The 25,372-nt window shown below is 55.8% G+C and overlaps 1 protein-coding gene across 1 annotated transcript in view; it reads right to left on the bottom strand.

Moving 5' to 3' along the window:
• Window positions 1-24,810, bottom strand: part of dnah2 (dynein, axonemal, heavy chain 2) — a 314,816-nt gene extending 290,006 nt beyond the window's left edge. The window contains exons 1-6 of the mRNA XM_072493227.1: window positions 24,716-24,810; window positions 21,971-22,107; window positions 18,797-18,843; window positions 3,517-3,687; window positions 2,637-2,865; window positions 901-1,011 (exon numbers count right to left, since the gene is read on the bottom strand). Coding sequence (XP_072349328.1) covers window positions 901-1,011; window positions 2,637-2,865; window positions 3,517-3,687; window positions 18,797-18,843; window positions 21,971-22,085 — 673 coding nt within the window. The 5' untranslated portion in view covers window positions 22,086-22,107; window positions 24,716-24,810. The remainder of the gene's footprint in view (window positions 1-900; window positions 1,012-2,636; window positions 2,866-3,516; window positions 3,688-18,796; window positions 18,844-21,970; window positions 22,108-24,715) is intronic.
• Window positions 24,811-25,372: the final 562 nt, after the last annotated feature.

The raw sequence follows: 25,372 nt of genomic DNA, 5'->3' as shown, positions 1-25,372 counted from the left end.
GCTCGAGATTTCGGGCGCACCTCACCAAGGCCAGAATGAGTTTCTTTGAGGGGGTCGGGGATGGGGGCAAGCGCTGTTCGAGGGGCACCGAGCGCGGGGGAAACATTCCCGGGAGCACAGACTCAAGAAATAGGAGAGCTGCACCCAATATGATTTAAAATCACAAGAACCGCCCCACTTCATTGGATCACATTGATGTGTCAAGATAAACATTATGGATACTGTCTCCTCCCCCACCCCCCAACCCTCCGATTCCATTGTGGGGGCACTCCCCAACTGAAAAAGCCTCTGCAAAAATAACATTCCTCCTTGCTGCTTCCGGGGCGGCACGTTAGCATAGTGGTTAGCACCGTTGCTTCACAGCTCCAGGGTCCCAGGTTCGATTCCCCGCTGGGTCACTGTCTGTGTGGAGTCTGCACGTTCTCCCAGTGTCTGCGTGGGTTTCCTCCGGGTGCTCCGGTTTCCTCCCACAAGTCCCGAAAGACGTGCTTGTTGGGTGAACTGGACATTCTGAATTCTCCCGGTGTGTACCCGAACAGGGGCCAGAATGTGGGGACTAGGGGATTTTCACAGTAACTTCATTGCAGCGTTAATGTAAGCCTACTTGTGACAATAAAGATTATTAGATTATTCATTTTACCCTCTAGGTACTGATTCAACAAGCTATTCCGAATGCTTCATCAAAGGAGCTGAGAACTTCAACGCTCCAGTTGTGACGAGGCACCGGTAGCCTCGAGGGACGGGCGCTAGCACGGAGCACAGACCTTTCAATCACAACGTGCCGCTTGAGGTGAAGGGTTTTTTGGGTTGGGGGGGGGGGAAGAGAGAGAGAGCCGGAGGAGGAGGAGGAGGAGGAGTGTAAAATGGTCACAGTGTACCCTTACTGCAAACTCTACTCACTCTCCAGTCTCTGCACCAGCTCTTTGTCCATTGCTGCCTGTTCAGGTGTCAGGTTCAAGCTTTCACTCGGGATGTACAGGACCGTGTGGCCGTCCAGCTTGTAGCGAGCGTCTGGAGAAAACATCAAGGGCACGGGTAAAGCTGTGTAAATCCACTCCTAACAGTGAAGCACGTAGTGGGCCAACGTGTGATGGAGAGGGTGCCAGCTCCAATCCAGTCCGCAAGGCTCACCGATGTCACCCAGCCAATAGCCTGGGTGGCCCAATAGGCCTCAAGACCCCCCACCCAACCCAGCACTCCCTCAGTACTGACCCTCTGACAGTGCGGCACTCCCTCAGTACTGACCCTCTGACAGTGCGACACTCCCTCAGTACTGACCCTCTGACAGTGCGGCACTCCCTCAGTACTGACCCTCTGACAGTGCGACACTCCCTCAGTACTGACCCTCTGACAGTGCGGCACTCCCTCAGTACTGACCCTCTGACAGTGCGACACTCCCTCAGTACTGACCCTCTGACAGTGCGACACTCCCTCAGTACTGACCCTCTGACAGTGCGGCACTCCCTCAGTACTGACCCTCTGACAGTGCGGCACTCCCTCAGTACTGACCCTCTGACAGGGCGGCACTCCCTCAGTACTGACCCTCTGACAGGGCGGCACTCCCTCAGTACTGACCCTCTGACAGGGCGGCACTCCCTCAGTATTGACCCTGACAGTGCAGCACTCCCTCAGTCCTGACCCTCTGACAGTGCGGCACTCCCTCAGTAATTTCACTGGGAGTAACAGTTCGAGTTATGTCTCAGCTGTCTGGAGCTGGTGCTCAAAACCAACATCTCTGACTGAAGAGTCTAGAGTGGGAGCGCCACGTGCTGGTTCCACGCTGGCAACCAGAGGGAACCCGGGCTGTCCAGCCTTCTCCGTACTGGCATAAGAATCTAGTGGAGTGGTGCAGCGGCAACAATCTCTCCCTCAATGCCAGCAAAACTAAAGAGCTAGTCATTGACTTCAGGAAGCAATGTACTGTACACACCCCTGTCAGCATCAACGGGGCCGAGGTGGAGATGGTTAGCAGTTTCAAATTCCTAGAGGTGCACATCTCCAAAAATCTGTCCTGGTCCACCCACGTCAACGCTACCACCAAGAAAGCACAACAGCGCCTATACTTCCTCAGGAAACTAAGGAAATTTGGCATGTCCACATTGACTCTTACCAACTTTTACAGATGCACCATAGAAAGCATCCTATCTGGCTGCATCACAGCCTGGTATGGCAACTGCTCGGCCCAGGGCCGCAAGAAACTTCAGAGAGTCGTGAACACCGCCCAGTCCATCACACGAACCTGCCTCCCATCCATCGACTCCATCTACACCTCCCGCTGCCTGGGGAACGCGGGCAGCATAATCAAAGATCCCTCCCACCCGGCTTACTCACTCTTCCAACTTCTTCCATTGGGCAGGAGATACAGAAGTCTGAGAACACGCACGAACAGACTCAAAAACAGCTTCTTCCCCACTGTCACCAGACTCCTAAATGACCCTCTTATGGACTGACCTCATTAACGCGACACTCCTGTATGCTTCACCCGATGCCGGTGTTTATGTAGTTACATTGTGTTGCCCTAATATGTATTTTATTTTATTTTCACATACTTAATGATCTGTTGAGCTGCTTGCAGAAAAATACATTTCACTGTACCTCGGTACACGTGACAATAAACAAAATCCAAATGTCGCTACCTGTCAGGCTGGCCAGGAACTTGTGGAGTTGTGTGGAGAAATTGTTCTTGAGGCTCTCGGGCCATTTCTTGCTCTCCATGAACTGAGGGGCAAAGATTCCCAGCATGTGCCTCAGCAAGCTCTCCAGGTATACTCCCCGAATACTCCCAAACTGGACCATATGCACAAAATTTGGAGTGTCGATCTCCGCTTTCTCCTTGCGGACGAAGTAAATGAGATAATCCGTGGCCTGCACAGAGAGAGGGGGACACGATTCAGTCGGTCACTGGGCTTGTGGAGATGGGGTTGCTTTCCCCTTTGAGGTGGGGGGATAGCTGACTGGTGGTGATTTGTCCAGAGGGCCACAGGCAGGTTCAGAAGGCGCGAATTCTCAGCCGGTATGGGAATTGAACTCACACTGCTGGCCTCGCACTGCATCGCAAACCAGCTGCCCAGCCTACTGAGCTAAACAGGTTCCTGGTTTAATGGTATATTGAGGTATATAAAAGCAAGAGTCTGTATATATGTGCAGAGTCTGCGCGTTGTCCTCGTGTCTGCGTGGGTTTCCTCCGGGTGCTCCGGTTTCCTCCCACAGTCCAAAGCCGTGCAGGTTAGGTGGATTGGCCACGATAAATCGCCCGTACTGTGCAAAAAGGTTAGATGGGGTTATTGGGTTACGGGGATAGGGTGGAAGTGAGGGCTTAAGTAGGTTGGTGCAAACTTGATAGGCCGAATGGCCTCCTTCTGCACTGCATGTTCTATGTTCTACGGAGGTTTATGAAAGAAAATATATTTTAAAAGTGTATGAAAGTCAGGTAAATATAGTCTAAACAGATAGAACAGGCAGAACAGCGGTTCGGATTAATAGAGCCTGCCTGGATGGCTCCCCGCTGAATCGTACCTGTGCAGGTGTGCCAAGAAGGACCTGCAGCCCAAGGTACTGATCCATGTACACAGTCAGAACTCTCTGCATCACATCGTGGATGAACTCATCTATCGTGTCCTCATGTTCCTCCAGCCACATGTCAGGCTGCAGATTCTCCAAAACCACCCGACTCTTGAAGAGGTAATTCTGCAACAGAAAACAAGCAGGTGAGGCTTGGCTCATGGCGAGTTAGACATCGGCGCCCAGCAGCAGCAGAGCCTGGCTCGGGGTCCCAGTCCCCTCTCAGAAACGCCAGCTTCAATCGGCGGATCAGCACTTTCCCAACTGAATTGGAAGGGTCTTGCCCTCCTCCGGGACCTGAGCACAATCCAGGTTGACACCCTGACACACAGCCGAGAGGCAGTGCCGCACAGTGAGGGGACACACAGCCGAGAGGGAGTGCCGCACAGTGAGGGGACACACAGCCGAGAGGCAGTGCCGCACAGTGAGGGGACACACAGCCGAGAGGCAGTGCCGCACAGTGAGGGGACACACAGCCGAGAGGCAGTGCCGCACAGTGAGGGGACACACAGCCGAGAGGGAGTGCCGCACAGTGAGGGGACACACAGCCGAGAGGCAGTGCCGCACAGTGAGGGGACACACAGCCGAGAGGCAGTGCCGCACAGTGAGGGGACACACAGCCGAGAGGGAGTGCCGCACAGTGAGGGGACACACAGCCGAGAGGCAGTGCCGCACAGTGAGGGGACACACAGCCGAGAGGCAGTGCCGCACAGTGAGGGGACACACAGCCGAGAGGCAGTGCCGCACAGTGAGGGGACGCACAGCCGAGAGGGAGTGCCGCACAGTGAGGGGACACACAGCCGAGAGGCAGTGCCGCACAGTGAGGGGACACACAGCCGAGAGGCAGTGCCGCACAGTGAGGGGACACACAGCCGAGAGGCAGTGCCGCACAGTGAGGGGACACACAGCCGAGAGGGAGTGCCGCACAGTGAGGGGACACACAGCCGAGAGGCAGTGCCGCACAGTGAGGGGACACACAGCCGAGAGGCAGTGCCGCACAGTGAGGGGACACACAGCCGCGAGGGAGTGCCGCACAGTGAGGGGACACACAGCCGCGAGGGAGTGCCGCACAGTGAGGGGACACACAGCCGAGAGGGAGTGCCGCACAGTGAGGGGACACACAGCCGAGAGGGAGTGCCGCACAGTGAGGGGACACACAGCCGAGAGGCAGTGCCGCACAGTGAGGGGACACACAGCCGAGAGGCAGTGCCGCACAGTGAGGGGACACACAGCCGAGAGGCAGTGCCGCACAGTGAGGGGACACACAGCCGAGAGGGAGTGCCGCACAGTGAGGGGACACACAGCCGAGAGGCAGTGCCGCACAGTGAGGGGACACACAGCCGAGAGGGAGTGCCGCACAGTGAGGGGACACACAGCCGAGAGGGAGTGCCGCACAGTGAGGGGACACACAGCCGAGAGGCAGTGCCGCACAGTGAGGGGACACACAGCCGAGAGGGAGTGCCGCACAGTGAGGGGACACACAGCCGAGAGGGAGTGCCGCACAGTGAGGGGACACACAGCCGAGAGGGAGTGCCGCACAGTGAGGGGACACACAGCCGAGAGGCAGTGCCGCACAGTGAGGGGACACACAGCCGAGAGGCAGTGCCGCACAGTGAGGGGACACACAGCCGAGAGGGAGTGCCGCACAGTGAGGGGACACACAGCCGAGAGGCAGTGCCGCACAGTGAGGGGACACACAGCCGAGAGGGAGTGCCGCACAGTGAGGGGACACACAGCCGAAAGGCAGTGCCGCACAGTGAGGGGACACACAGCCGCGAGGGAGTGCCGCACAGTGAGGGGGACACACAGCCGCGAGGGAGTGCCGCACAGTGAGGGGACACACAGCCGAGAGGGAGTGCCGCACAGTGAGGGGACACACAGCCGAGAGGGAGTGCCGCACAGTGAGGGGACACACAGCCGAGAGGCAGTGCCGCACAGTGAGGGGACACACAGCCGAGAGGGAGTGCCGCACAGTGAGGGGACACACAGCCGAGAGGCAGTGCCGCACAGTGAGGGGACACACAGCCGAGAGGGAGTGCCGCACAGTGAGGGGACACACAGCCGAGAGGGAGTGCCGCACAGTGAGGGGACACACAGCCGAGAGGCAGTGCCGCACAGTGAGGGGACACACAGCCGAGAGGGAGTGCCGCACAGTGAGGGGACACACAGCCGAGAGGGAGTGCCGCACAGTGAGGGGACACACAGCCGAGAGGCAGTGCCGCACAGTGAGGGGACACACAGCCGAGAGGGAGTGCCGCACAGTGAGGGGACACACAGCCGAGAGGCAGTGCCGCACAGTGAGGGGACACACAGCCGAGAGGGAGTGCCGCACAGTGAGGGGACACACAGCCGAGAGGGAGTGCCGCACAGTGAGGGGACACACAGCCGAGAGGCAGTGCCGCACGGTGAGGGGACACACAGCCGAGAGGGAGTGCCGCACAGTGAGGGGACACACAGCCGAGAGGCAGTGCCGCACGGTGAGGGGACACACAGCCGAGAGGGAGTGCCGCACCGTGAGGGGACACACAGCCGAGAGGGAGTGCCGCACGGTGAGGGGACACACAGCCGAGAGGCAGTGCCGCACAGTGAGAGGACACACAGCCGAGAGGGAGTGCCGCACAGTGAGGGGACACACAGCCGAGAGGCAGTGCCGCACAGTGAGGGGACACACAGCCGAGAGGGAGTGCCGCACAGTGAGGGGACACACAGCAGAGAGGGAGTGCCGCACAGTGAGGGGACACACAGCAGAGAGGGAGTGCCGCACAGTGAGGGGACACACAGCAGAGAGGGAGTGCCGCACAGTGAGGGGACACACAGCAGAGAGGGAGTGCCGCATAGTGAGGGGACACACAGCCGAGAGGCAGTGCCGCACAGTGAGGGGACACACAGCCGAGAGGCAGTGCCGCACAGTGAGGGGACACACAGCCGAGAGGGAGTGCCGCACAGTGAGGGGACACACAGCCGCGAGGGAGTGCCGCACAGTGAGGGGACACACAGCCGCGAGGGAGTGCCGCACAGTGAGGGGACACACAGCCGAGAGGGAGTGCCGCACAGTGAGGGGACACACAGCCGAGAGGGAGTGCCGCCCAGTGAGGGGACACACAGCCGAGAGGGAGTGCCGCACAGTGAGGGGACACACAGCCGCGAGGGAGTGCCGCACAGTGAGGGGACACACAGCCGCGAGGGAGTGCCGCACAGTGAGGGGACACACAACCGCGAGGGAGTGCCGCACAGTGAGGGGACACACAGCCGAGAGGGAGTGCCGCACAGTGAGGGGACACACAGCCGAGAGGGAGTGCCGCACAGTGAGGGGACACACAGCCGAGAGGGAGTGCCGCACAGTGAGGGGACACACAGCCGAGAGGCAGTGCCGCACAGTGAGGGGACACACAGCCGAGAGGGAGTGCCGCACAGTGAGGGGACACACAGCCGAGAGGCAGTGCCGCACAGTGAGGGGACACACAGCCGAGAGGGAGTGCCGCACAGTGAGGGGACACACAGCCGAGAGGCAGTGCCGCACAGTGAGGGGACACACAGCCGAGAGGGAGTGCCGCACAGTGAGGGGTCATTGGATGAGTTGTCTGGAGATGGAAATGAAAAAATGAAATGAAGAAAATGGCTTATTGTCACAAGTAGGCTTCAAATGAAGTTACTGTGAAAAGCCCCTAGTCACCACATTCCGGCGCCTGTTCGGGGAGGCTGGTATGGGAATTGAACCGTGCTGCTGGCCTGCTTTAAAAGCCAGCTCTTTAGCCCTGTGCTAAACCAGATGGTGCCGTGGCAATGCTCCTGTCTGACGTTCCACACCCAGATACCTCAGCTAACTTGGTCATTTCTATCATTGTTGTTTACGGGACCTTTGACTGCAAATTTCTGAACAAAACGATTCCACCCGAAGTCGGAACAGGATTAGGCCATTCGGCCCCTCGAGCCTGCTCCACCATTCAATAAGATCACGGCCGATCTGTTTGTGTTTCGAATTCCACACTCCCACCTACGCCCGATAACCTTTTATTCTCCTTTCCTGACAAGAATCTATCTATATCCGCCTTGAAAATATTCAGTGACCCCCACCCCAACCACTACCTCTACCACCTTCTGAGGCACAGACTTCCAAAGCTGCACAACCCTCGGAGGTAAAAATAAATGTCCTCATTTCTGTCCTAAAAGGGTGACCCACCCCCACCCCCCTTCCCAATTTAAAACTGTGTCCCCCAGTTCTGGGCTCACCCACAAGAGGAAACATCCACCTTGGATGTCCACCTTGCCCAGATCGTCCAGGATCGTATGTACTCCAATCACGTCACCCCCTCACTCCCCGAAGCTCCAGTGGAAACAACCTTACTCTTATGTTCACTTCCTCTCGGATTGAAGTACAGCGTTCCACTCGCCTTCTTATTCCAAACTAAATCATTGGCTGGGAAAAGCGTCCAAGTCATCCCTTTATTAAAATAAATTTAGAGTACCCAATTATTTTTTTCCCCCAATTAAGGGGCAATTTAGCGTGGCCAATCCACCTACGCTGCACATCTTTGGGTTGTGGGGGTGAGACCCACGCAGACACGGGGAGAATGTGCAAACTCCACACGGACAGTGACCCAGAGCCGGGATCGAACCCGGGTCCTCGGTGCCCTGAGGCAGCAGTGCTAACCACTGCACCACCGTGCCGCCCAAGGCCAAGTCATCCCAAGGTTCGGCAACACTTCAATTTTAAACTTAATCCTCTTTTTCAAATCCCCCCGCCCTCCCCATCTCTGTAATCTCCTCCCTCCAGTTCTCCCAAGGATTTGAAACTGACTCCCGGGGCCTCCAAAGGACAACAAAGAACAAAGAAATGTACAGCACAGGAACAGGCCCTTCGGCCCTCCAAGCCCGTGCCGACCATGCTGCCCGACTAAACTACAATCTTCTACACTTCCTGGGTCCGTATCCTTCTATTCCCATCCTATTCATATATTTGTCAAGATGCCCCTTAAGTGTCCCTATCGTCCCTGCTTCCACCACCTCCTCCGGTAGCGAGTTCCAGGCACCCACTACCCTCTGCGTAAAAAACTTGCCTCGTACATCTACTCTAAACCTTGCCCCTCTCACCTTAAACCTATGCCCCCTAGTAATTGACCCCTCTACCCTGGGGAAAAGCCTCTGACTATCCACTCTGTCTATGCCCCTCATGATTTTGTAGACTTCTATCAGGTCGCCCCTCAACCTCCTTCGTTCCAGTGAGAACAAACCGAGTTTATTCAATCGCTCCTCATAGCTTATGCCCTCCATACCAGGCAACATTCTGGTAAATCTCTTCTGCACCCTCTCTAAAGCCTCCACATCCTTCTGGTAGTGTGGCGACCAGAATTGAACACTATACTCCAAGTGTGGCCTAACTAAGGTTCTATACAGCTGCAACATGACTTGCCAATTCTTATACTCAATGCCCCGGCCAATGAAGGCCAGCATGCCGTATGCCTTCTTGACTACCTTCTCCACCTGTGTTGCCCCTTTCAATGACCTGTGGACCTGTACTCCTAGATCTCTTTGACTTTCAATACTCTTGAGGGTTCTACCATTCACTGTATATTCCCTACCTGCATTAGACCTTCCAAAATGCATTACCTCACATTTGTCCGGATTAAACTCCATCTGCCATCTCTCCGCCCAAGTCTCCAGACAATCTAAATCCTGCTGTATCCTTCGACAGTCCTCATCGCTATCCGCAATTCCACCAACCTTTGTGTCGTCTGCAAACTTACTAATCAGACCAGTTACATTTTCCTCCAAATCATTTATATATACTACAAAGAGCAAAGGTCCCAGCACTGATCCCTGTGGGACACCACTGGTCACAGCCCTCCAATTAGAAAAGCATCCCTCCATTGCTACTCTCTGCCTTCTATGGCCTAGCCAGTTCTGTATCCAAGGGTTGGCTCCGAGGGTTGAATGACGAGGAGAGATTAGGAGGAACAGTCAGATCGGACTCGGAACGGCTACCGTTTCTCTCGCTGCAGGTACTACCAGACCTGTTGCGTTTTGCCGGCGCTCCGTGTTCTCATTCCACAAACTAGGAATGTACTCCCTGGAATCTTCACGGTTAAAGGGGGTGATTCGATCAAAGTTTTCACGATCTGTTGGGGAGCAGATAGGGTGGCCAGAGAGGAACTAGTTCCATTGTTTGGAGCGCGAGTCTAGGACCAGGGAGGGTGCGGAGTCCAAAGATTAGAGACAGACCTTTGGGGAGTGAAGTTAGGAGACACTTTCACACTCAACAGTCGATTTCGGCGTGAGAACAGCTGGTGAGTCAGTTTCAGCGGGAGCATTGCGGAAGTGGCTGCTGGGAGGTAAGTCAACCTTTAAAAGCACTTGTCTTTGCAGGGGCAGGCCAGTCGATTTCGGCGGGAGAACAGCTGGTGAGTCAGTTTCAGCGGGAGCATTGCGGAAGTGGTTGCTGGGAGGCAAGTCTGTCCTTTAAAAGCACTTGTCTTTGCAGGGGCAGGCCAGTCGATTTCGGCGGGAGTGGAGCTGGCTGGTTAGTCAATTTCAGCAGGAGCTGAGAATTTTTCTTTTTTTTTTTTAAATTAGTTTTTTAGGCGGGAACAGGAAGTCGACCCGCGGACGTCTGGGAAGACCCTCACCAATAAATTCTGGTGGAGAGGAAACCCGAGACACTACACGTGTAGCGTCTCCCACCCGCCCTCCTCCTCTAACCTAATAATAAAACCCATTGGTCTGAGGTAAGTACCATATTTTATTATATTATTAATATTTTTTATAAAAATTTAATTTAGTTGTTAGCCAGATCTTGGTAGAAAGTTGGAGGAATGGCAGGGAAGGGAGTGCAATGTTCCTCCTGCAGGATGTTTGAGGTGAGGGATGCCGTTAGTGTCCCTGCTGATTTTACCTGCAGGAAGTGCTGCCATCTCCAGCTCCTCCAAGACCGAGTTAGGGAACTGGAGCTGGAGTTGGAAGAACTTCGGATCATTCAGGAGGCAGAAGGGGTCATAGATAGCAGCTTCAGGGAATTAGTTACACCAAAGATTGGAGATAGGTGGGTAACTGTAAGAGGGACTGGGAAAAAGCAGTCAGTGCAGGGATCCCCTGCGGTCGTTCCCCTGAGAAACAAGTATACCGCTTTGGATACTTGTGGGGGGGGGGACATCCAGGGGTAAGCCATGGGGTACGGGCCTCTGGCACGGAGTCTGTCCCTGTTGCTCAGAAGGGAAGGGGGGAGAGGAGCAGAGCATTAGTAATTGGGGGCTCTATAGTCAGGGGCACAGATAGGAGATTTTGTGGGAGCGTGAGAGACTCACGTTTGGTATGTTGCCTCCCAGGTGCAAGGGTACGTGATGTCTCGGATCGTGTTTTCCGGGTCCTTAGTGGGGAGGGGGAGCAGCCCCAAGTCGTGGTCCACATTGGCACCAACGACATAGGTAGGAAAGGGGACAAGGATGTCAGGCAGGCTTTCAGGGAGCTAGGATGGAAGCTCAGAACTAGAACAAACAGAGTTGTTATCTCTGGGTTGTTGCCCGTGCCACGTGATAGTGAGATGAGGAATAGGGAGAGAGAGCATTTAAACACGTGGCTACAGGGATGGTGCAGGCGGGAGGGATTCAGATTTCTGGATAACTGGGGCTCTTTCTGGGGAAGGTGGGACCTCTACAGACAGGATGGTCTACATCTGAACCTGAGGGGCACAAATATCCTGGGGGGGGGAGATTTGTTAGTGCTCTTTGGGGGGGTTTAAACTAATGCAGCAGGGGCATGGGAACCTGGATTGTAGTTTTAGGGTAAGGGAGAATGAGAGTATAGAGGTCAGGAGCACAGATTTGATGTCGCAGGAGGGGGCCAGTGTTCAGGTAGGTGGTTTGAAGTGTGTCTACTTCAATGCCAGGAGTATACGAAACAAGGTAGGGGAACTGGCAGCATGGGTTGGTACCTGGGACTTCGATGTTGTGGCCATTTCGGAGACATGGATAGAGCAGGGACAGGAATGGATGTTGCAGGTTCCGGGGTTTAGGTGTTTTAGTAAGCTCAGAGAGGAGGCAAAAGAGGGGGAGGTGTGGCGCTGCTAGTCAAGAGCAGTATTACGGTGGCGGAGAGGATGCTAGATGGGGACTCTTCTTCCGAGGTAGTATGGACTGAAGTTAGAAACAGGAAAGGAGAGGTCACCCTGTTGGGAGTTTTTTTATAGGCCTCCTAATAGTTCTAGGGATGTAGAGGAAAGGATGGCGAAGATGATTCTGGATAGGAGCGAAAGTAACAGGGTAGTTATTATGGGAGACTTTAACTTTCCAAATATTGACGGGAAAAGATATAGTTCGAGTACAATAGATGGGTCATTTTTTGTACAGTGTGCGCAGGAGGGTTTCCTGAAACAATATGTTGACAGGCCAACAAGAGGCGAGACCACGTTGGATTTGGTTTTGGGTAATGAACCAGGCCAGGTGTTGGATTTGGAGGTAGGAGAGCACTTTGGGGACAGTGACCACAATTCGGTGACGTTTACGTTAATGATGGAAAGGGATAAGTATACACCGCAGGGCAAGAGTTATAGCTGGGGGAAGGGCAATTATGATGCCATTAGACGTGACTTGGGGGGGATAAGGTGGAGAAGTAGGCTGCAAGTGTTGGGCACACTGGATAAGTGGGGCTTGTTCAAGGATCAGCTACTGCGTGTTCTTGATAAGTATGTACCGGTCAGACAGGGAGGAAGGCGTCGAGCGAGGGAACCGTGGTTTACCAAGGAAGTGGAATCTCTTGTTAAGAGGAAGAAGGAGGCCTATGTGAAGATGAAGTGTGAAGTTTCGGTTGGGGCGATGGATAGTTACAAGGTAGCGAGGAAGGATCTAAAGAGAGAGCTAAGACGAGCAAGGAGGGAACATGAGAAGTATTTGGCAGGAAGGATCAAGGAAAACCCAAAAGCTTTCTATAGGTATGTCAGGAATAAGCGAATGACTAGGGAAAGAGTAGGACCAGTCAAGGACAGGGATGGGAAATTGTGTGTGGAGTCTGAAGAGATAGACGAGATACTAAATGAATATTTTTCGTCAGTATTCACTCAGGAAAAAGATAATGTTGTGGAGGAGAATGCTGAGCCCCAGGCTAATAGAATAGATGGCATTGAGGTACGTAGGGAAGAGGTGTTGGCAATTCTGGACAGGCTGAAAATAGATAAGTCCCCGGGACCTGATGGGATTTATCCTAGGATTCTCTGGGAGGCCAGGGAAGAGATTGCTGGACCTTTGGCTTTGATTTTTATGTCATCATTGGCTACAGGAATAGTGCCAGAGGACTGGAGGACAGCAAATGTGGTCCCTTTGTTCAAAAAGGGGAGCAGAGACAACCCCGGCAACTATAGACCGGTGAGCCTCACATCTGTAGTGGGTAAAGTCTTGGAGGGGATTATAAGAGACAAGATTTATAATCATCTAGATAGGAATAATATGATCAGGGATAGTCAGCATGGCTTTGTGAAGGGTAGGTCATGCCTCACAAACCTTATCGAGTTCTTTGAGAAGGTGACTGAACAGGTAGACGAGGGTAGAGCAGTTGATGTGGTGTATATGGATTTCAGCAAAGCGTTTGATAAGGTTCCCCACGGTAGGCTATTGCAAGAAATACGGAGGCTGGGGATTGAGGGTGATTTAGAGATGTGGATCAGAAATTGGCTAACTGAAAGAAGACAGAGGGTGGTGGTTGATGGGAAATGTTCAGAATGGAGTACAGTCACAAGTGGAGTACCACAAGGATCTGTTCTGGGGCCATTGCTGTTTGTCATTTTTAACAATGACCTAGAGGAAGGCGCAGAAGGGTGGGTGAGTAAATTTGCAGACGATACTAAAGTCGGTGGTGTTGTCGATAGTGTGGAAGGATGTAGCAGGTTACAGAGGGATATAGATAAGCTGCAGAGCTGGGCTGAGAGGTGGCAAATGGAGTTTAATGTAGAGAAGTGTGAGGTGATTCACTTTGGAAGGAATAACAGGAATGCGGAATATTTGGCTAATGGTAAAGTTCTTGAAAGTGTGGATGAGCAGAGGGATCTAGGTGTCCATGTACATAGATCCCTGAAAGTTGCCACCCAGGTTGATAGGGTTGTGAAGAAGGCCTATGGAGTGTTGGCCTTTATTGGTAGAGGGATTGAGTTCCGGAGTCGGGAGGTCATGTTGCAGCTGTACAGAACTCTGGTACGGCCGCATTTGGAGTATTGCGTACAGTTCTGGTCACCGCATTATAGGAAGGACGTGGAGGCTTTGGAGCGGGTGCAGAGGAGATTTACCAGGATGTTGCCTGGTATGGAGGGAAAATCTTATGAGGAAAGGCTGATGGACTTGAGGTTGTTTTCGTTGGAGAGAAGAAGGTTAAGAGGAGACTTAATAAAGGCATACAAAATGATCAGGGGGTTGGGTAGGGTGGACAGTGAGAGCCTTCTCCCGCGGATGGATATGGCTGGCACGAGGGGACATAACTTTAAACTGAGGGGTAATAGATATAGGACAGAGGTCAGAGGTAGGTTCTATACGCAAAGAGTAGTGAGGCCGTGGAATGCCCTACCTGCTACAGTAGTGAACTCGCCAACATTGAGGGCATTTAAAAGTTTATTGGATAAACATATGGATGATAATGGCATAGTGTAGGTTAGATGGCTTTTGTTTCGGTGCAACATCGTGGGCCGAAGGGCCTGTACTGCGCTGTATTGTTCTATGTTCTATGTTCAACTCTTCTTCCGGGAGTGGCAGCTGGCGCGGATGATGGCAAGTTTTAAATGAGGATGATAGATTTTTGTTAACCAAAAGTAGTAAGGGAAATGGAGCGTGTGAAGTTGGGTAAAAAACCTTGTTCCTTTTCCTATTGTTATGCGAGAGTATCTTTAAGAAATGGGTGTTTATAAATGGGTGTGTATATAAATATCTGTAGTGAGAGTACCTTTAAGAAATGGGTGTTTACTACAGCAGTGATGTCAGAGAGTGGGTGGAGCTGGGCTGTCTGTCAGCTTTTTACTTTTGTTTTTGAGCAGACTGCAGGGTGTGTTTTAGTTTTGTTTTCAGAGCTGGATAGCTGCAGTCACAGCCAGAAGGGGTATTAGAGTCTCCCTCTGTAATCTTAAAAACTGTAAATCGATCCTTTGGTGATTTAAAACTAATAACTGCTCTCAGTAGTGACTTTAACCTGATGTGCTTCTGTTAAAATTTATTTTTTTAAAGTCTTATGGATGTTAAAAAGACAGCTTATGGATTATGTAGTTTGTTGTATTCTTTGGGGGTTGTATTTGAATTGATGGTTGCTAAGATGTTCTGTTTTAAAAAGGTTAACTGGAGTTCATAGAATAAACATTGTTTTGCTTTAAAAAATACTTTTCCATTTCTGCTGTCCCACACCTGTAGAGTGGGCCGTGTGCTCCCCATACCACAATCTAGTAAAAGTTGTGGGTCAGGTGAACTCCATGATGCACTTTGGGGTTCTCTAAACCCTGGCCCATAACACTATGCTCCTGCAGACTTCGGTGTTCCTTTCATTCTGCCCCTCCCCAATTTTAATCGCTCCACATTGGGGCTTTGGGCCCTAAGTTCTGGAATTCCCTCTCAAAACCCCTCCACCTCCCTCTCTCTCTTCCTCAGTCTGTAAAGCCTAACCCTTTGGTCAGGTTTTTTGCTCCCAAGTCCGAATATGGCCTTATGTGCCTCAGTGTGAATGATCACTGCCTCCTGTGCAGTAGTTTGTGACGTTTAACTGCATTAAACAGGCTAAATAAATAGATGTCATTGCTGTTGTGATCAGAGTTAAACTTTCCTTTATAGAGTCAGGGAGGTCGACAGCACAGAAAAGGTCCTTCGCCCCTTGGCGTCTGTGCCGGTCAAAAATAACCACCTAACTATTCTAATCCCATTTCCCAACACTGGGCCCATAGCCGTGTCTGCCCTGGGATCACAAGAGTACATCTAAATACTTCTTAAATGTTATGAGGGTCTCTGCCTCCACCCCCCTTTCAGGCAGCAAGTTCCAGACTCCCACCCCCCTCTGGGTGAAAGGTTTTTCCTCACATCCCCTCGAAACCTCCTGCCCCTCACCTTAAAATCTCTGCCCCCGGGTCATTGATCCCTCCACCAAGGGGAAAAGTTTCTTCCTGTCTACTCTATCTGTGCCCCTCATAATTTTATACATCTCAATCACGTCCCCTCTCAGTCTCCTCTGCCCCGAGTAAAACAACCCCAGTCTATCTAATCTCTCTTCATAACTAAAACTCTCCAGCCCAGGCAACATCCTGGTAAATCTCCTCTGCCCCCTTTCCAGTGCGATCACATCCCTCCTTTAATGTGGATTACAAAACTGCCCACAATACTCTAGCTGTGGCCTAACTCACGCTTTATATAGTTCCAGCATAACCTCACCGCTCTTAAACTCCAAGCCTCGGCTAATAAAGGCAAGTATACCAATTGCCTTCTTAACCACTGTATACACCTGCTCTGCTACCTTTCGGGACGGGTGTACATGCACACCAAGGTCCCTCTGATCCTCGGTGCTTCCCAGGGTCCTGCCGTTTATCATGTATTCATTTGCCTTGTTTGTCCTGCCCAAGTGCATTACCTCACACTTATCCGGATTGAACACCATTTGCCCCTGACCAGCCCATCTGACCAGCCGGGCTATATCCTCCAGTAATCGAAGGCCATATCCTCCTCACTATATACCAACCCACCAATTAGTGCATCATTTGTGAATTTACTGATCAACCCTCCTACATTCATGCCTAAGTCAAACTACCAACAGCAAGGGCCCCAACACTGATCCCTGCAGGACCCCACTGGATAAAGGCTTCCAGTCAGAAAAACACCCCTCGACCATCACCCTCTGCTTCCTGCCACTCAGCCAATTCTGGATCCAATTTGCCAAAATTCCTTGGATCCCTCTTACCTTCGCTATCAGTCTCCCGTGTGGAACTTTATCAAAAGCCTTGCTGAAATCCAAGTAGACGACGTCAAACGCATTTCCCTCATCTACATACCCGGTCACCTCTTCGAAAAATTCACTCAAGGTGGTCAGACCAGGAGCGAAATTCTCCCCCAACGGCGCGATGTCCGCCGACTGGCGCCCAAATCGGCGCCAATCAGACGGGCATCGCGCCGCCCCAAAGGTGCGGAATGCTCCGCATCTTTGGGGGCCGAGCCCCAACATTGAGGGGCTAGGCCGACGCCGGAGGGATTTCCGCCCGGCCAGCTGGCGGAAATGGCGTTTGTTGCCCCGCCAGCTGGCGTGGAAATGCGGCGCATGCGCGGGAGCGTCAGCGGCCGCTGACAGTTTCCCGGCGCATGCGCGGGAGCGTCAGCGGCCGCGGAAAGTTTCCCGCGCATGCGCAGTGGGGAGAGTCACTTCCGCCTCCGCCATGGCGGAGGCCGTGGCAGAGGCGGAAGGGAAAGAGTGCCCCCACGGCACAGGCCTGCCCACGGATCAGTGGGCCCCGATCGCGGGCCAGGCCACCGTGGGGACACCCCCCGGGATCAGATCGCCCCGCGCCCCCCCCAGGACCCCGGAGCCCGCCCACGCCACCTGGTCCCGCCGGTAAATACCAGGTTTAATTTACACCGGCGGGACAGGCAATTTCTGGGCGGGACTTCGGCCCATCCGGGCCGGAGAATTGAGCGGGGGGTCCCGCCAACCGGCGCGGCCCGATTTCCGCCCCCGCCCAATCTCCGGTACCGGAGACTTCGGCAACCGGCAGGGGCGGGATTCACGGCGGCCAACGGCCATTCTCCGACCCGGCGGGGGGTCGGAGAATGACGCCCATGATGTCCCTTTAACAAAACCATGCTGACTGTTCGTGATTAATCGCTGCCTCTCCAAACGCAGATTAATTCGGTCTCTCAGAATTGCTTCCAATAGTTTCTCCCCCACTGAGGTTAGACCGTCTGGCCTGTAGTTTCCTGCTTTATTCCTTCCTCCCTTCTTCAATAATGGAACCACATTTACTTTCATCCAGTCCTCCGGCACCTCGCCTGTGGCCAGAGAGGAATTGAAAATTATTGCCAACGCCCCTGCTATTTCCTCCCTTGCCTCACTCAGCAACCTGGGATACATTTCATCTGGTCCCGGAGATTTGTCGACCTTTAACCCTGCCAGACCACTCAGAACCTCCTCTCTGTCTGTGTTAATCTCTGTAATTTTATCACAGTCCTTCTCCCTGGTTTCTACACCCACATTGTCCCTCTCACGAGTGAACATTGACACAAAGTATTCATTTAGATCCCTACCTACATCCTCCGGCTCCACACACAAATTACCCCTGTGGCCTTTAATGGGCTCGACTCTTTCCCCAGTTATCATTTTACTCTTAATGCACTTGTAAAACAACTTAGGATTTCCTTTATTTTATCTGCCAGTATCCTTTCATGTCCCCTCTATGCTCTCCTAATTTCATTTTTCAAGTTCCATCTTGCACATTCTAATAATAATTAATAATCTTTATTATTGTCACAAGCAGGCTTACATTAACACTGCAATGAAGTTACTGTCAAAAGCCCCTAGTCACCACATTCCAGCGCCTGTTCGGGTACACAGAGGGAGAATTCTGGTCCAATTCACCTAGCAGCACGTCTTTCGGGACTTGTGGGAGGAATCCGGAGCACCCGGAGGAAACCCACGCAGACACGGGGAGAACGTGCAGACCCGGCACAGACAGTGACCCAAGCCGGGAATCGAACCCGGGACCCTGGCGCCGTGACCACCGTGCCACAAAACAGGTGGAACATTCCCTCCCCTCCCCTCCTACAATCCTCTCCACTCCTCCTTCGCTTGACCACTCCCTCCGACACCCCCATCCTCTCTGCGCTCTCCTAACCCTCTTCACCCTCCCCAACCATACCCCTCCTCCACACTTCACCCCAACCTTCTCTTCGCGACCCCCTCCTTTCTTCCCCTCTCCCATCTCTTCTCAGCTCTCTCCCTCACCACCTTCCCTATTACCCATTGCCTCCTCCGTGCCCCTCTCCCTCACAACCCCTCTCTCCTACCCTCCATTAAGTGACTCAACTTGAAACAGGGGAAGGCACGCCTCAGTGACCGCCCCGGAATAAACCACCATGGATGCAGGAGAATGCGGGCCCACTTCCTCCAGCCCTGCTAACCCAGGAGAGGATTAAGAGCAGGATCCTTCTCCAGAGAATCCCCACCCCCCTGCCAAGGAAAAGGTCACAACCTCTCCTGTAAGAACGGACAAGGCAGGGCTGCTCCCCAGCCCTCCTATTATTATGCTCACCAGGCTGTGGTCTATCGAATGCCACTTCAGACTGGTCTTGACGTCTTCTGTTGGTCCGATGCATGGGAGAAAGAGGGAAAATAAAAGAAAGTGTGAGACTGGGTGTACATCAGGACAAGATTCACTCTCTCAACGCTCAATATAACATATCACAATAAACAGAGTCACTCCGTACACCCAGCGTGGAACGCGCCCACACAACCTGGACAGCCCACTGATAGTCACTGGGAGCAGCAGTCATAGAATTTAGAATTTACAGTGCAGAAGGAGGCCATTCGGCCCATTCAGTCTGCACTGGCTCTTGGAAAGAGCACCCTACCCGAGGTCAACACCTCCACCCTATCACCATAACCTAGTAACCCCACCCAACACTAAGGGCAATTTCGGACACGAAGGGCAATTTCGGACACGAAGGGCAATTTCGGACACGAAGGGCAATTTCGGACACGAAGGGCAATTTATCATGGCCAATCCACCTAACCTGCACATCTTTGGACTGTGGGAGGAAACCGGAGCACCCGGAGGAAACCCACGCAGACACGGGGAGAACATGCAGACTCCGCACAGACAGTGACCCAAGCCAGTGACAGTAAGGCAGCATGGTAGCATTGTGGATAGCACAATTGCTTCACAGCTCCAGGGTCCCAGGTTCGATTCCGGCTTGGGTCACTGTCTGTGCGGAGTCTGCACATCCGCCCACGCGTCCCCACCCGCCGCCCACGCGTCCCCACCCGCCGCCCACGCGTCCCCACCCGCCGCCCACCGCGTCCCCACCCGCCGCCCACGCGTCCCCACCCGCCGCCCACGCGTCCCCAGCCCCGCGCCCACGCGTCCCCAGCCCCACGCGTCCCCAGCCCCGCGCCCACACGTCCCCAGCCCCGCCCTGCGCCCACACGTCCCCAGCCCCGCGCCCACACGTCCACACGTCCCCAGCCCTGCGCCCACGCGTCCCCAGCCCCGGGCCCACGCGTCCCCAGCCCCGCGCCCACACGTCCCCAGCCCCGCCCTGCGCCCACACGTCCCCAGCCCCGCCCTGCGCCCACACGTCCCCAGCCCTGCGCCCACACGTCCCCAGCCCTGCGCCCACACGTCCCCAGCCCCGCCCTGCGCCACACGTCCCCAGCCCCGCCCTGCGCCCACACGTCCCCAGCCCCGCCCTGCGCCCACACGTCCCCAGCCCTGCGCCCACACGTCCCCAGCCCTGCGCCCACACGTCCCCAGCCCTGCGCCCACACGTCCCCAGCCCTGCGCCCACACGTCCCCAGCCCTGCGCCCACACGTCCCCAGCCCTGCGCCCACACGTCCCCAGCCCTGCGCCCACACGTCCCCAGCCCTGCGCCCACACGTCCCCAGCCCTGCGCCCACACGTCCCCAGCCCCGCCCTGCGCCACACGTCCCCAGCCCCGCCCTGCGCCCACACGTCCCCAGCCCCGCCCTGCGCCCCGCACGCCCCCCCCCTCCGCCCGCACGTCCCCAGCCCCGCTCTCCGCCCGCACGTCCCCAGCCCCGCCCTGCGCCCGCACGCCCCCCAGCCCCGCCCTGCGCCCGCACGTCCCCAGCCCCGCTCTCCGCCCGCACGTCCCCAGCCCCGCCCTGCGCCCGCACGCCCCCCAGCCCCGCCCTGCGCCCACACGTCCCCAGCCCCGCCCACCGCCCACACGTCCCCAACCCCGCCCGCCGCCCTCACGACCCCAAACCCACCCTCCGCCCACACGTCCCCAAACCCACCCTCCGCCCACACGTCCCCAAACCCACCCTCCGCCCACACGTCCCCAAACCCACCCTCCGCCCACACGTCCCCAAACCCACCCTCCGCCCACACGTCCCCAAACCCACCCTCCGCCCACACACGTCCCCAAACCCACCCTCCGCCCACACACGTCCCCAAACCCACCCTCCGCCCACACACGTCCCCAAACCCACCCTCCGCCCACACACGTCCCCAGCCCCACCCTCCGCCCACACGTCCCCAACCCCACCCTCCGCCCACACGACCCCAAACCCACCCGCCGCCCACACGTCCCCAAACCCACCCTCCGCCCACACGTCCCCAAACCCACCCTCCTCACACAGCTCCCCAAAACTCTCCAGACCCTCCCCCTCCCCCTCCCCCATGACCCCAATTTTTAGTCTAACCCGCTGGCACAAAGAGATGATTCCAACAAATAGGGGCTAACAACGACATGGAGACGAGCTGAAAATGTTGTTTAAGCTGCCTCCAAATCCTCAGAGCTGACACCACTACCGGACCAGAGGTAAATTCTGCAGGGGCATAAACAGAAGTGAGGCAGTTACCAAGGCCCCCAGGCTAGAACCACGTCAAGAGCTCGCCTCCAGCTGACCCTGTATGGAATTCGGAACCTCGAGCCACCCGGGGGACTCTTCAATTTTAGCTGGCTCACCGCCTTACCCGCCCAGAGCGAATCAGATCGCGTCTGCGACTTTTTCCTACTCGCCAGCCAGTCTGGTGCAGGGACAAGAGTGTGCGGACGGTCCACCTCCAGTGTGGAATCCACCAGCCACCTCCACTCCAACCTCCCAACCCTTTCCTGCTGTGCCGCGTAGGAAATTATCTCCCCCCCCACCCCCCCACCCCCCCCGCACTGATGACCACCTTAAGAGCCTCCCACAACATAGAAGGTAAGAGAGTCTCAGTCTTGTTAAACATAGTGTACTCCCAAATGGTGGCGGATATGGGACAGACTTCCTTCTTCACCAGACCCACAAGAGTGTTTTCTCAATAGCAAGCGACGCATGTGAACTGGGGAGCATTCTTCTATTGACAATTTGTAAAAGTGGAGCACTTTCTTTTACCGTGGAAGTGATGGGGGGGCAGCGGTTAGAAGGGAAGGTGCGAATAAATAACATTTCCCATTCAAATTCACCAAAGCCATGCTCGGGTTATTCCTAAATTCACCTCAAACACATTGGGGAGCTAAGAATCAACCACACCTCAAGCCCTCTCCAAAACCTCAGACTGACGGCACTAAGGGGAAGGCAATTGAGGGGTTCAGTTTGTTTCCCCCCCCCCCCCCCATTGTCCGTAACATAATACAAGATTTTGTATTGGCCTCAAGGATACAAAGGAACAAATTAAGGCAAGCCTTGATGTGGTGGGGAATTGGTCTCCGCTCTCAACAAACGTGGTGGCCAGGCTATCACAGACTGCCTCACCATCTTTTCCCTTCATCGAATGGCTGTAATCGATGCCAGAATAGTCTGACATTCCAATGGAGAGGGAGGATGACCGGTGGCTGGCTTGCCAGGAAAAGCTCCTCCGGCTGTCCATCCTTGAAGCCTCGACGACGTTCCTGCGGGAAAGAACATTGCATGGTGAGTGTGAGGCAGTCCCGAGCAGCGGCCTACACATGCTAATTCATTTCAGAGGGGTCACCCGTTACAATGCAGCTGCCAATTGATGCACAGCAACAGGCCCAGGCACAGCAAGTAGGGGAAACGGCACCAAGGTTTCATGGGGTTGGTTGAGGGGACAAACGGAGACCCTCTGACAGTGCGGCACTCCCTCAGTGCTGACCCTCTGACAGTGCGGCACTCCCTCAGTGCTGACCCTCTGACAGTGCGGCACTCCCTCAGTACTGACCCTCTGACAGTGCGGCACTCCCTCAGTACTGACCCTCTGACAGTGCGGCACTCCCTCAGTACTGACCCTCTGACAGTGCGGCACTCCCTCAGTACTGACCCTCTGACAGTGCGGCACTCCCTCAGTACTGACCCTCTGACACTGCGGCACTCCCTCAGTACTGACCCTCTGACAGTGCGGCACTCCCTCGGTACTGACCCTCTGACAGTGCGGCACTCCCTCGGTACTGACCCTCTGACAGTGCGGCACTCCCTCAGTACTGACCCTCTGACAGTGCAGCACTTCCTCAGTACTGACCCTCTGACAGTGCAGCACTCCCTCAGTACTGACCCTCTGACAGTGCGGCACTCCCTCAGTACTGACCCTCTGACAGTGCGGCACTCCCTCAGTACTGACCCTCTGACAGTGCGGCACTCCCTCAGTACTGACCCTCTGACAGTGCGGCACTCCCTCAGTACTGACCCTCTGACAGTGCGGCACTCCCTCAGTACTGACCCTCTGACAGTGCGGCACTCCCTCAGTACTGACCCTCTGACAGTGCGGCACTCCCTCAGTACTGACCCTCTGACAGTGCGGCACTCCCTCAGTACTGACCCTCTGACAGTGCGGCACTCCCTCAGTACTGACCCTCTGACAGTGCGGCGCTCCCTCAGTACTGACCCTCTGACAGTGCGGCGCTCCCTCAGCACTGACCCTCAGCACTGACCCTCCCTCAGCACTGACCCTCCCTCAGCACTGACCCTCAGCACTGACCCTCCCTCAGCACTGACCCTCAGCACTGACCCTCAGCACTGACCCTCAGCACTGACCCACCCTCAGCACTGACCCACCCTCAGCACTGACCCTCGGCACTGACCCTCGGCACTGACCCACCCTCAGCACTGACCCACCCTCAGCACTGACCCTCAGCACTGACCCTCAGCACTGACCCTCAGTACTGACCCTCTGACAGTGCGGCACTCCCTCAGTACTGACCCTCTGACAGTGCGGCACTCCCTCAGTACTGACCCTCTGACAGTGCGGCACTCCCTCAGTACTGACCCTCTGACACTGCGGCACTCCCTCAGTACTGACCCTCTGACAGTGCGGCACTCCCTCGGTACTGACCCTCTGACAGTGCGGCACTCCCTCGGTACTGACCCTCTGACAGTGCGGCACTCCCTCAGTACTGACCCTCTGACAGTGCAGCACTTCCTCAGTACTGACCCTCTGACAGTGCAGCACTCCCTCAGTACTGACCCTCTGACAGTGCGGCACTCCCTCAGTACTGACCCTCTGACAGTGCGGCACTCCCTCAGTACTGACCCTCTGACAGTGCGGCACTCCCTCAGTACTGACCCTCTGACAGTGCGGCACTCCCTCAGTACTGACCCTCTGACAGTGCGGCACTCCCTCAGTACTGACCCTCTGACAGTGCGGCACTCCCTCAGTACTGACCCTCTGACAGTGCGGCGCTCCCTCAGTACTGACCCTCTGACAGTGCGGCACTCCCTCAGTACTGACCCTCTGACAGTGCGGCGCTCCCTCAGCACTGACCCTCAGCACTGACCCTCCCTCAGCACTGACCCTCCCTCAGCACTGACCCTCAGCACTGACCCTCCCTCAGCACTGACCCTCAGCACTGACCCTCAGCACTGACCCTCAGCACTGACCCACCCTCAGCACTGACCCACCCTCAGCACTGACCCTCGGCACTGACCCTCGGCACTGACCCACCCTCAGCACTGACCCACCCTCAGCACTGACCCTCAGCACTGACCCTCAGCACTGACCCTCCCTCAGCACTGACCCTCCCTCAGCACTGACCCTCAGCACTGACCCTCCCTCAGCACTGACCCTCAGCACTGACCCTCAGCACTGACCCTCAGCACTGACCCACCCTCAGCACTGACCCACCCTCAGCACTGACCCTCGGCACTGACCCTCGGCACTGACCCACCCTCAGCACTGACCCTCCCTCAGCACTGACCCTCAGCACTGACCCACCCTCAGCACTGACCCTCAGCACTGACCCTCGGCACTGACCCTCGGCACTGACCCTCGGCACTGACCCTCGGCACTGACCCACCCTCAGCACTGACCCACCCTCAGCACTGACCCTCAGCACTGACCCTCCCTCAGCACTGACCCTCAGCACTGACCCTCAGCACTGACCCACCCTCAGCACTGACCCTCAGCACTGACCCTCAGCACTGACCCTCAGCACTGACCCTCAGCACTGACCCTCAGCACTGACCCTCAGCACTGACCCTCAGCACTGACCCTCAGCACTGACCCTCAGCACTGACCCTCAGCACTGACCCTCAGCACTGACCCACCCTCAGTGCTGGACAGAGCTCCCTCAGTCCTGGCTCTGGGTTGATTTTTATTCTCTCCGTTGCCGGGGGAACCGTTGGCCCCGCCTCCGCCGCCTGATTGACTGCCGTTCCCCCCAATCAGCGCCTCCTGCCCAGCCCGGCCGGCCCAATGGGAGAGGACGCGGCCGGCGGCTGGCAGTTGGCGCCGTCGCCCTGCCAACGGGGCCAAGCGGGGCGGGCGCGTGGCCGCGGGCTTGTCAGTGGCCTGGGGGCGTTGCAGGGGGCGTGGCCGGGGCCTGGGAGGCGGGCCCGAAGGCGTGTCCCGGGCCCCCCGACCTTCCATCCCTCGTCACCCCGGCCCTGGCCACGCCCCCTCCGCGTCGACCGGGGATACTGGCAGCGCGCCAATTGAGCTTAAAGGGACAGTCCACCCCCTTACTCAAGTTGTGTGTGTGTGTGGGTGAGGGGGAGAGAGGCAAATCAACCTACTGGCATCCTGGGGTTTCCTTTCCATTCCTGCCTCGTCTCTGTGGAGCGTTGCCGCAGTAATGGAGGCCATTTGGGCCATCTTTGGTGTGCTAGCCCATCCCAATTGCCAATGGGAGGCCAGTTTGGACCCCCTGGGCCAAATGGCCTCATTTCCTTGGGTAATTCCTTCCTGACAGCCCCCACCCCAGC

The sequence above is a fragment of the Scyliorhinus torazame genome, chromosome 31 (assembly GCF_047496885.1).
Source record: "Scyliorhinus torazame isolate Kashiwa2021f chromosome 31, sScyTor2.1, whole genome shotgun sequence".
NCBI lineage: Eukaryota > Metazoa > Chordata > Chondrichthyes > Carcharhiniformes > Scyliorhinidae > Scyliorhinus > Scyliorhinus torazame.
This window is presented reverse-complemented; position numbering and strand designations above follow the sequence as displayed.